This window comes from Pan troglodytes, chromosome 8 (assembly GCF_028858775.2).
Source record: "Pan troglodytes isolate AG18354 chromosome 8, NHGRI_mPanTro3-v2.0_pri, whole genome shotgun sequence".
NCBI lineage: Eukaryota > Metazoa > Chordata > Mammalia > Primates > Hominidae > Pan > Pan troglodytes.
In genome coordinates, this window is record NC_072406.2 from 59,638,875 (window position 1) to 59,651,413 (window position 12,539).

The 12,539-nt window shown below is 48.9% G+C and overlaps 1 protein-coding gene across 1 annotated transcript in view; it reads right to left on the minus strand.

Annotated features, from left to right (window-relative positions):
- Window positions 1-4,315: 4,315 nt before the first annotated feature.
- The window catches only part of LOC112204587 (arf-GAP with GTPase, ANK repeat and PH domain-containing protein 5), a 28,702-nt gene continuing 20,478 nt past the window's right edge, over window positions 4,316-12,539 (minus strand). The window contains exons 7-9 of the mRNA XM_054660119.2: window positions 10,469-10,470; window positions 9,824-9,894; window positions 4,316-9,198 (exon numbers count right to left, since the gene is read on the minus strand). Of these exons, the coding sequence (XP_054516094.2) occupies window positions 7,723-9,198; window positions 9,824-9,894; window positions 10,469-10,470 (1,549 nt within the window). The 3' untranslated portion in view covers window positions 4,316-7,722. The remainder of the gene's footprint in view (window positions 9,199-9,823; window positions 9,895-10,468; window positions 10,471-12,539) is intronic.

Here is a 12,539-nt window from a genome sequence, read left to right on the forward strand (position 1 = left end):
TCTGGCTTTGACAGGAGCAGATAAATTCTCAAGGTGGAATTTGACCAACATACTAGTTTGGCAAGGGACTAGCTGGCTGAATCATTGAGTCAAGGACAGCCAACGTTTCCAATAGCAATTTGCCAACTTAGCAATTACCAATTCTGAAAAACAATTTGTTTATTTGAAACACTTAAATACTTAGGCTGTCTCATGTCTGAAGCACGATGATGCCTTGCGTGATTTAAAGGACAGACGTCACAAATGCCAAGAGTTTTGTGGCGGTCCATCCTGCCAGTGTCTTCTCCCACTTTTGTTCTGTGGATTTGAGCTCACAGTTTGTGCTGTGCCCACCGCCTGCCCACCCTAACGAGACTCCTGGAGACTTGGCTGGCCAGTCACCAGAGGAAGAGGGGCCCAGCAGCATGCCAGCATTCACCCACCTGTGGGTATCAGTCAGGCTCCTGGTGGAAGCCAGAGGACATATTCGAATGGGTACTTGAGGAAAGGGGCTGTTCACAGAAGTGTGGACCGAGTTAAGAAACCAGTAAGAGATGAGGAATGTCCTGGACCAGCAAGAGTGGGAGCTGTTATCTCCCTGGGTCTAGAGGGACAGGAAAGGTGTCCACAGATCCCAAAGAGAGCTGTGGCTGTAGGGGAGGATCATCAGGAGCTGCAGCCATCAGTAGAAAGATGTGGCCACTGCCAAACCAGCAAGGAAGAATCTGAGCGAATAACCACCTCTCCTCTCTCTCTCTCCCACCTCCTATGACATCCTCCACTGTGTGAATTCCACTAGGGCCAGAGAGTGAGGCACCCTGGTGATGCAGTCCAAGAGGGAGTGGGCAGAGAGGAGCCAGTGGGTATGGAGGGGAAACAGAGAAACAGAGAATTCCAGCTCACTCTGCGGGATTTCTGGGTCTGATAGAAACATGGCATTATTATTATTATTATTATTATTATTTTGAGATGGAGTTTTTCTCTTGTTACCCAGGCTGAAGTGCAGTAGCATGATCTCGGCTCACTGCAACTTCTGCCTCCCGCGTTCAAGAGATCCTCCTGCCTCAGCCTCCCGAGTAGCTGGGATTACCAGCACATGCCACCATGCCTTGCTAATTTTTGTATTTTTGGTACAGATGAGGTTTCACCATGTTGAACAGGCTGGTCTTGAACTCCTGACCTCAGGTGATCCACCTGCCTCGGCCTCCCAAAGGGCTGGGATTACAGGCATGAGCCACTGTGCCCAGCCTGCAGCAGCTTAATTTTACAGTGTCCCTTTTCTCCTTCTGGAAACTATATAGAGCAACAACAAGACTGAGGAGGAAGAGGAGGAGGAGGAGGAGGAGGAGGAAGAAAAAGCCCATCATCAATACACACATCAAACTCAACTTCAGAGAAATTAGGAAGCTGGGAAGCCATGTAAACCCAAAAGCAGGAGACACCAGCAGAACCAATGCAGGAAGCCAGGGAAGTGCAGAAGAACAGGGCATGGGGGGCAACCCAGGGGGGAATCTTCACTGTTGCCAGCAACACACATTCCCAGCAGGAGAGGACCCTCAGAGTGAGAACGCAGAGCTGGAGAAGTGAAGAAGGAGCAGGTGGTGCCCGGGGAAGTCCAGGGGTGTGGGATCTGAGAGCACCCCTTCCCAAGAGAGGCGGGAACACTTGGGAAGGCAGGGCTGAGTCCCTGGAGGCTGTATCTGGGAAAGGAGGCTGGCAGTAGAATCTTCCTGAAGCCGAGTGGGTTCTGAGAGGCAGAGGGGCAGTGGTACAGAGGTGAGGCTGACGCTTCTGTGCAGGAAGGGCAGGCTCCTGAGGAAGGGAGCCCCGAATGCTCTCCACTAGATTCCCAGGGAGCCCCACTCCCTCCACAGGGACCTCGCGCTGACATCTGGGAAATGCCATTCATACTGGAACGTCCGACACACTGCCATGAATGTGAGGGTTTTGTGACTGATGGGGTAGGTTTCTCTCTTCCAACTTAATAGTATAATTTCCATTTATTCCTCCCCCAGCCTCCCTGAAGATTCACCTCTTAGATAACCACAGTACGGTGATCAGAACCAGGAAATCCACATTCTCATATTTAACTATATTAAAATTATTTCACAAAATAACCAATTTTATTAATTTAATTAAATACATTTAACTAATGTTTAAATATATTTACATAATTTAACTAATTTAAAATGAACATATTCGCTAAACAAAAGACCTTATTGGAGTTTCACCACTTTTTCCACCAATGTCCTTTTTCTGTTCCCAAATTCCACCCAGGATCACGCTGCATTTAGTTATTTCTTAGTCTCTCGCCGTTTTGTAGGACTGCAATAACAGTTCCTCAATCTTTCCTTATCTTTCATAACCATGACATCTTGAACCAGTACTGATCAGTATTTGTGAAATGTTCCTCGATTTGGGATTGTCTGATGTATTTCCATGATTGGACTGAAGTTACGAACTTTTGGCAATTACAGCACAAAAATGATGTGGAATCCTTCCCAGTGCATTCCATCAGAGTTATGGCATTGATAGTGCTTCTTACTGATGATGTTGAACTTGTTCATTTGATTCAGGTTTCTGCTGGGTTTCTCCATTGTAAAGTTACTATCTTTCCCCCTCATAGGGGGAAAGATCTTAGGAGAAATACATGGAGACTATGAAAATTTTGTATTTTCTCAAACTTTAAAATTTTTTTTCAGGCCAGGCGCAGTGGCTCATGCCTGTAATCCTAGCACTTTGGGAAGCCGAGGTGGGTGGATCACCTGAGGTCAGGAGTTCAAAACCAGCTTGATCAACATGGAGAAACCCCATACCTACTAAAAATACAAAATTAGCCAGGCATGGTGGTGCATGCCTGTAATCCCAGCTACTCAGGAGGCTGAGGAAAGAGAATCGCTTGAACCCGGGAGGAGAGGCTGCAGTGAGCTGAGATCGTGCCATTGCACTCCAGCCTGGATAACAAGAGCAAAAGTCCATCACACACACACACACACACACACACAAAAAGGCCAGCCGCAATGGCTCACACCTGTAATCCCGGCACTTTGGGAGGCCAAGGTGGGTGGATCACCTGAGGTCAGGAGTTGGAGACCAGCCTGACCAACATGGAGAAACCCCATCTATACTAAAATAAAATACAAAATTAGCTGGGCATGGTGGTGCATGCCTGTAATCCCAGCTACTCAGGAGGCTGAGGCAGTAGAATTGCTTGAACATCGGAGGTGGAGGTTGCCGTGAGCCGAGATCCTGCCATTGCACTCCAGCCTGGCCAACAAAAGCAAACCTCCATCTCAAAAAAGAAAAAAAAAAAAAAAACACCTATTTTGACAGCCGGGCATGGTGGCTCACACCTGTAATCCCAGCACTTTGGGAGGCCAAGGCAGGCGGATCACCTGAAGTCAGGAGTTCAAGACCAGCCTGGCGAACATGGTGAAACCCCGTCTCTACTAAACATACAAAAATTAGTTGGGCATGGTGGCATGTGCCTGTAAGTTCCAGCTACTTGGGAGGCTGAGGCAGGAGAATCGCTTGAACCCAGAAGGCAGAGGTTGCAGTGAGCTGAGACAGCGCCATTGCACTCCAGCCTGGGCAATAGAGTGAGGGATCTCAAAAAATTATAATAAAAAATAATAATTCTATTTTGAATTGTGGTAAAATACACATAAAATTTACTACCTTAACCACTTCTAAGTGGCAGTTGGAACAGGGGTCAAGGAGAGCCCTTGGGTTGGGTAATGTAGAGTATATTCACATTGCCATGCAACCAGTCTCCGGAACTTTCTCATCTGACAAAACCAAAACTCTATATCCACTAAGCAACTTCCCATTTTCTCCCTTCCCCATGTCCCTGGCAACCCCCGTTCTACTTTCTGTTTCTATTAGTTTGCTTACTCAGTCTGGACGCTTCACATAAGTGAAGGAACACTGTATTTGTCTTTTTCTAACTGGCTTATTTCACTTAGCATAATGTCCTCAATGTTCATCCATGTTGTAGCATGTGTTAGAATTTCCTTCCTTTTTAAGGCTGAAGAATATTTTATTGTATGTATATACCACATTTTATCAATTCATCTGCCTATGGACAATTAGGCTGCATCCATCTTTTGACAAGTGTGAATACCACTGCTATAAATATCAGTGTACAAATATTTCTATGAGACTTTGCTTTCAATTATTTTGGCTATATACCCAGAAGTGATATTGCCGGATCATTTGGTAATTCTATTTTTAATTTTTTGAGAAACTGCCTGTCCTGTGCTGAGCAGGTCTATATAAACCTACTCGCAAAGGCCAAGGAACCTGAGATACCAAAGAAAGAGGCTGACAAATCCAGTTTCTCAGAAAGAAACATTTAATAGGCGTTTATGAACAGAAGCCAAGTCAGGGATGGCACCAAGATAAGATGGTGGATCCCTGCACCATTACCCCCACCTCCCCGACCCAGGGCTTATATAGAATAGGGAAAGGGTAATGCGGGCTTCAGCAGGGATGTGTATGGCCAGACATGGTGGCTCACGCCTGTAATCCCAGCTCTTTGGGAGGCCAAGGTGGGCAGATCACCTGAGGTCAGGAGTTCCAGACCAGCCTGGCCAACATGGTAAAACCTCGTCTCTACTACAAATACAAAAATTAGCCAGGCGTGGTGGCAGGCGCCTGTAATCCCAGTTACTCGGGAAGCTGAGGCAGGAGAATCGCTTGAACCCAGGAGGTGAAGTTTGCAGTGAGCTGAGATTGTGCCACTGCAGTCCAATCTGGGAGACAGAGTGAGACTCAGTCTCAAAAAATAAAAAATATATTTTTTAAAAAGATAAAATAGAAATCATAGATGAATTCTTGGAACTGGAATTAATCAGAACATGGCAGATTAGCATCCAAGATGGAATTGCTTTATTCTCATTCAAGGTTTCCCTCATTTTTCACTCTCCCCATGCTGGTCACCTTGCTGTTTGTTCCTCAAACACATATGAAATGCGTTTCTGTCTTGGCAGTCATCCTGCTACCTGTAATGTCAGCACTGCTTTCTGTTGTCCCTTCAGTCAGGTCACTGTTCAAATAGCTCTCTAGACAGGCTCTTCCTTATCATTCTACTTAAAATAGCCCCCAATCACTCTGTGTCCCTTCAGCCTGCTTCCTCTTCCTGCTATTTCATACTACCTGAAAAAATACTTGAACTTCCTAGAACATAAGCTCATAAAAGCAAGAACTGTGCTCCACCTCTCCTCTACCCCAGCACTCAGAAGAGCAACAGAGTCAGCATCCAGTGAGTGTTCATGAATCAAGTCACTGCTTGGCAGAATTCAGCACTGGGACCACAGCCTCGCCTATCTTCAACTCTTTCTCTTTCTGCTTTTCCTCCTCCCACTCTAGTAGCCACTCTTCTGGGGGCTTGTCCCTTAAATGATTAGTCCTTACTGACCTATTTTCTGTCTACTTTATCTCTTTTTGAGAGAGGGTCTCACTCTGTTGCCCAGGCTGGAGTGCAGTGGCATGAATATGGGTCACTGCAGCCTCCACCACCTGGGCTCAAGTGATCTTCCTGCCTCAGCCTGCCATGCCATGTAACTTGGGCCACAGGCATGTGCCACCATGTCCAGCTAATTTCTTGATTTTTTTTTTTTTGGTAGAAATGCGTCTCACTTTATTGCCCAGTCTGGTCTTGAACTCCTACACTCGAGCAGTCCTCTCAACTTGGCCTCCCAAAGTGCTGGGATTACAGGCATGAGATACTGTACCTGGTCTTATTTTTTCTTTTCTTAAGATACAGGGTCTCACCATCTGGCCCAGGCTGGACTCAAACTGCTGAGCTCAAGTAATTCCCCCACCTCAGCCTCCGAAGTAGCTAGGACTAAAGGCATGAAACCACCATGCTTGGCTTGTCCAATTTCATTCTACACACTTTCTCGGTATTTCAACAGCTGCTGTTGCTCTTCATTCTGTAGCTCTACATCAGATTCATGCTCTAGTCCTGTATATCCAAATGATGACTAGAGGCTGCCGGCTCTGCTCTTTCAAAGGCACAATGAGCGTAGCCCGTCTACAAAACTCTCCCTTTTCCAATCCAGCTTTCCCTCCTGCATCACCTATCTCTCTACATCTGGAACCATCGGCAGCTGCCTTCCTAAGGCACCTCGGTCTGGCATTCGGAAAACCACCCTGTCTTGCCAGAGCCTCTTGGTCTTGGGTAGCAAAAGCTGTATGCAATCTAAATCAAGCTTTCAATCATGAGAAATCACATTCCTTCTTTTCCCTTTGTAATATACTCGTGTTTTTTTTTCCTTTCTCAATAAGCAAATTGTACCACCATCTTATTCTGAGATGCTCCTTTTTAAAAGCTGTAGATCACATTAATGGAAGTGTTTACTGCTGGGAATATTTTCCATGTGCAATGATCTGTAACCCTCTTTTTCTTTTTTTTTGAGACCGAGTCTCGCTCTGTTGCCCAGGCCGGAGTGCAGTGGCACAATCTCTGCTCACTGCAAGCTTTGCCTCCTGAGTTCATGCCATTCTCCTGCCTCAGCCTCCCAAGTAGCTGGGACTACAGGTGCCCGCCACCACGCCCAGCTAATTTTTTTTTTTTGAGATGGAGTCTCGCTTGGTCGCCCAGGCTGGAGTGCAGTGGTGCAATCTCAGCTCATTGCAAGCTCCGCCTCCTGGGTTCATGCCATTCTCCTGCCTCAGCCTCCCGAGTAGCTGGGACTACAGGTGCCCGCCACCACACCTGGCTAATTTTTTTTTTTTTTTTTTTTTTGTATTTTTAGCAGAGATGGGGTTTCACCATGTTAGCCAGGATGGTCTTGATCTCCTGACCTCATGATCCGCCTGCCTCGGCCTCCCAAAGTGCTGGGATTACAGGTGTGAGCCACCACGCCTGGCCATGCCCAGCTAATTTTTTGTATTTTTTAGTAGAGATGGGGTTTCATGATGTTAGCCAGGATGGTCTCGATCTCCTGACCTGGTGATCAGTCCGCCTAGGCCTCCCAAAGTGCTAGGATTACAGGTGTGAGCCACTGCGCCCAGCCGAACTGTAACTCTCTTATCTCAACTAGCTGACATTACTTCACATCCAGTTCAATTTATAAATTAAGAGAGGTGCCATGGGCTGGGCACGGTGGCTCACGCCTGTAATCCCAACACTTTGGGAGGCCGAGGCAGGTGGATCATGAGGTCAGGAGTTCGAGACCATCCTGGCTAACATGGTGAAACCACGTCTCTACTAAAAATACAAAAAATTAGCCAGGTGTGGTGGCAGGCACCTGTAGTCCCAGCTACCTGAGAGGCTGAGACAGGAGAATGGTGTGAATCCGGGAGGCAGAGCTTGCAGTGAGCAGATATCACGCCACTGCACTCCAGCTGGGGCAACAGAGCAAAACATCATCCAAAAAAAAAATAAAAATAAAAATGAAAAAGAGGTGCCATGTGTACAAAAATCAATGCATATTTATGAACTTTTTTTCAAATATATTTTCACACATTTTATCTAAATACATAATACAGAAGCCTGTGTGACTTGGGCAATGTGGCCAGGAGGGCCTGAGACTAACACATCCACCTTGGCAAAAGGACATAAAATATGTCTTATGGTCAGAAAAATCAACATTTTGTGTATTTACTTAGTTTACGAAAAGTACTGAAAATGCTATTACTAGCTGAATTTGTGATTTCCTTTTGAAATTCTGAGTTATCCTTATTTTTCCCATTTTGTTTTTGCACCAAGGAGACTGCAGTCAAATAAAACAGATACTACACGCACTCGTCGGGGCAGCCGTACTGCAGAAGCACGTTGATGCACTCCTGGCTGGAGGCCTGCCGGGCGTAGGTCAGCGCTGTGTTCCCGTGGGCATCTCGGGCCATGACGTCCACCCCGTACCAGATCAGGAGCTGTGCCAGGACCACATTCCCCTTGCGGCAGGCCAGATGGAGCGTCGTGCAGCCGTCTCCCTCCCCACAGGTCTCGTTCACCTCCTCACGGGACCCATGTGCCAGCAGCAGGATGGCTGTCTGCAGGTCCTCATCAGCGGTGGCCCGCAGCAGGTGCTGGCCCAGGGACAGATCAGTGCAGGGTAGTGGGGCCAGAAAGAGCTTCTCCTCATATTTGGAACGGATCCACTGTTCCTTCTCCTCCCTCATGGACTTTACTGAGGGTTTTGTCCGCCCCTGGCTGCTCCCTTCCCAGATGCTGTTGGCTAGGTCATTGCCAATAAATGACATAACCTTCCTGAGCTCAACTGGCCAGTCATCCAGCTCCAGAGATCGCACACGGGAAAGGCGGGTGCCAAGACTGCGGTGGATTCCTGAGCATTCAATACACATGAGGACTCCCAAGTTCAAACTGGCCCACTTAGGATTCTGGGTCTCACAGTCCACACAGTGGGAGTTCCCACGCATGTTTTGGATCAACTGCAGGGCCATGGCCTCACTCTGGCTGGTCAGCTGGGACTTGCTTTTACTGCTCTCGCATGACTGCAGGCTGGCCAGGATCTGGCTCTGGATGGCTTGGACCCATGCATCCCGCTCCTCATACGTCGTGGCTTCAAAGTGCCACATTTGGCCAGTGACAGACACAATCATAAAGTTGTTGGTGCTTTTCTTCTTTAGGTGTTTCTTTTTATTGGCATGAGGAGAGGGGGGCGGGTTGAGCTTGGGGCTGGTGGTGCTGGAGATACTGGGGCTGAAGCATATGGAGTCACCCAGCCCGGTGTCCATGTCCTTGGATAGGCCATTGCTTTTAGAGCTGGAGATGGGTGCGCAGGCCGATGTGCCTAGGGATGGCCACTTTCCTGGGACTTTGATGGTAGATGTCTGAAGGTCAATCTCTTTTTTATGAATATTCTTCATATAATCACCTAAGCTTGAATAATAGGTGAGCACGCCATTGGAACACAGGGTGACATATTTCTTTTTCCATGTCTTCAGCCATTTCCCACTTCGCTTTAAGAGCATGCCCTGTTTAATGGGGATGGCTCTGCCGCTCCTGATGGTGTCAGCGTGATTCTCCGGGGCTTTCCTCTCTTTGTCTGGGTCAGTCCCTTTCTCAGATGTAAACAGGTTGGACCAGCGCATGGACCGCTTGCAAACGGGCGTGGGTGTGTTGGCAGTGGGAGGAACACTGAACTGAAGGTCCTCCTGGCTGGTGCTGGGAGTCGATGGAATGGAGGAGGAATAGTTATTTAAACTCCCACCTCCATTTCTTTTCTTCGTAATGTGCACGGTGGAAACCTGTGTGGAACAGAAGGAGGAATGGCTTCAAAAATTGGGTAGTGGCTTGCAGGGTCCTATAGACAGCTCACAATTACCTTTTAAAAAGATACATTTTCTGGGCCAGGCATGGTGGCTCACACCTGTAATCCCAGCACTTTGGGAGGCCAAGGTGGGTGGATCACGAGGTCAGGAGTTCAAGACCATCCTGGCCAACATGGTGAAACCCTGTCTTTACCAAAAAAAAAAAAAAAAGAAAAAAGAAAAAAAAATTAGCTGGGCATGGTGGCACACGCCTGTAATTCCAGTTACTCGGGAGGCTGAGGCAGGAGAATTGCTTGAACAGGGACCTGGGAGGCAGAGCCTGCAGTGAGCCAAGATCGCGCGATTGCACTCCAGCCTGGGCTACAGAAAGAGAGTCCATCAAAAAAAAAAAAAAAAAAAAGATATATTTTCTGTTGTTTGGATAGTATATTTACTCATACTAGCTCACTAACTAAACAGAGCTGCAGATCAGTTCTTACTCCAGCACATTCTTTTTATAACACTTAAGATGACTAAATGCAACATGAAATGGGGAAGATTTAAAAAAAGGTGGCTTTGACTTCGGCATGAAACAGATACAAGTGTACGATGACAATACAACCTCAATAAAAGTGCCACTTAGCGCAAATGAGTGTAACTGTTCATCAAGTGTCCTCAAAGATCTATCTGCATCTGTATAAAATAAGAAAGCGCATTACTTCAAAAACTGTTAATATCTTGGTATAATATTTGTTTAGTAAAATACTGCCTCCTGTGTGCTTTGGTGTTTACTTTACCAAAGCAGTTTTTACGAATTCTTCTCCTGGATCCTGACTTGCAGAGGCTTTCCTGACTTCTTCTTTCTCAGCACATCATGGCCTGTACCGTGAAGCCTTTTATATGATAACCAGTCAGAAATGCCCATGAGTGTTGGCTCTCCCTAACAGGCCATGGCAATAAACCAAACATATTTTCACTCTTCTAACCACACATTGAAACACAAGAACGTTCTACAAAGCAGTAGTAGTAAACTTTAATAAATGTAAATGTGATTCAGATTTCCCAGCTTCCTTTCTCTTTAGTTCTCTGTAGTATACTCTCATGATGTATTTATGTATTTTCTGTTGTCTGAATGACAAACTCATCTGCCTTTTTAAGAGGCCAGTCTTTGAGGAACTTTAAACTTTGTAAAACTAATGCATTGTGCCTGTGTATAAACCAGTGGTTCTCCAAATGTGCTCTGTGGACCTCTCGGGATCCCGAAGACCCCTTCCAGAAGGCCTAAGAGGTCGTAACTGTTCTTTTTTTTTTTTTTGAGACCAAGTTTTACTCTTGTTGCCCAGGCTGGAGTGCAATGGTGCGATCTCGGCTCATGGCAACCTTTGCCTCCCAGGTTCAAGTGATTCTCCTACCCCAGCCTCCTAAGTAGCAGGGATTACAGGCACCTGCCACCACTCCTGGCTAAGTTTTGTATTTTTAGTAGAGATGTGGTTTCACCATGTTGGCCAGGCTGGTCTTGAACTCCTAACCTCAGGCGATCCACTTGCCTCGGCCTCCCAAAGTGCTGGGATTACAGGCCTGAGCCACTGTGCCTGGCCAACACTGTTCTGAATCATACTAATTAAACCTGAGAAAGCTGATGAAAATTTTAAAAAATTTGTGAAAGTAATACAAAGTCATTGCCTGCTTTTTCGTTGACACTTGCCATGATTGTATAAAAGCAAAAGTAGGTACAATGGCTGGTTTCTCAGCATAAATCAAGGCAGTGGTACCAATTACAATAGTAGTCATTCTATTCTTCACTGTCCCCTACAGGTAAAAAATATAGCCTGAATTTCTTAAGAACATCTTTGATGAAGCAGTAAAAATTAATGTTGTTAAATCTTGACATGTCTCTAATATTCTGAATAAGTGGAAAGTTAACGAGAAGCGCTTTTTTTTGTTTTTAAAGAATCCGTGGCTCTCTCCCTCTCCCGTCTCCCTCTCCCTCTCCCGTCTCCCTCTCCCTCTCCCTCTCCCGTCTCCCTCTCCCGTCTCCCTCTCCCTCTCCCGTCTCCCTCTCCCGTCTCCCTCTCCCTCTCCCGTCTCCCTTTCCCGTCTCCCTCTCCCGTCTCCCTCTCCCTCTCCTTTCCACGGTCTCCCTCTCATGCCGGGCCAAAGGTGGACTGTGCTGCTGCCATCTCGGCTCGCTGCAGCCTCCCTGCCTGATTCTCCTGCCTCAGCCTGCCGAGTGCCTGCGATTGCAGGCGCGCGCCGCCACGCCTGACTGGTTTTCATGTTTTTTTGATGGGGACGGGATTTCGCTGTGTTGGCCGGACTGGTCTCCAGCTCCTAGCCGCGAGTGATCCGCCAGCCTCGGCCTCCCGAGGTGCCGGGATTGCAGATGGAGTCTCATTCACTCAGTGCTCAATGGTGCCCAGGCTGCAGTGCAGTGGCGTGATCTCGGCTCGCTACGGCCTCCACCTCCCAGCTGCCTGCCTTGGCCCCCCAAAGTGCCAAGATTGCAGCCTCTGCTCGGCCGCCACCCCGTCTGGGAAGTGAGGAGCGTCTCTGCCTGGCTGCCCATCGTCTGGGATGTGAGGAGCCCCTCTGCCTGGCTGCCCAGTCTGGAAAGTGAGGAGCGTCTCTGCCCGGCCGCCATCCCACCTGGGAAGTGAGGAGCGCCTCGTCCCGGCCGCCATCCCATCTAGGAAGTGAGGAGCGTCTCTGCCCGGCAGCCCATCGTCTGAGATGTGGGGAGCGCCTCTGCCCCGCCGCCCCGTCTGGGATGTGAGGAGCGCCTCGGCCCGGCCGCGACCCCATCTGGGAGGTGAGGAGCGTCTCTGCCCGGCCGTCCCATCTGAGAAGTGAGGAGCCCCTCCGCCTGGCTGCCACCCCGTCTGGGAAGTGAGGAGCGTCTCCGCCTGGCAGCCACCCTGTCCGGGAGGTGAGGGGCGCCTCTGCCCGGCCGCCCCTACTGGGAAGTGAGGAGCCCCTCTGCCCAGCCAGGAGCCCCTCTGCCCAGCCAGCCGCCCTGTCCGGGAGGGAGGTGGGGGGGTCAGCCCCCCACCCGGCCAGCCGTCCCGTCCGGGAGGGAGGTGAGGGGCTCAGCCCCTCGCCCGGCCAGCCGCCCCGTCCGGGAGGGAGGTGGGGGGGGTCAACCCCCCACCCAGCCAGCCGCCCCGTCCGGGAGGCAGATGGGGGGGTCAGCCCCCCGTCTGGCCAGCCACCGGGTCTGGGAGCTGAGGGGTGCCTCTGCCCAGCCGCCCCTACTGGGAAGTGAGGAGCCCCTCTGCCCAGCCAGGAGCCCCTCTGCCCAGCCAGCCGCCTCGTCCGGGAGGGAGGTGGGGGGGTCAGCC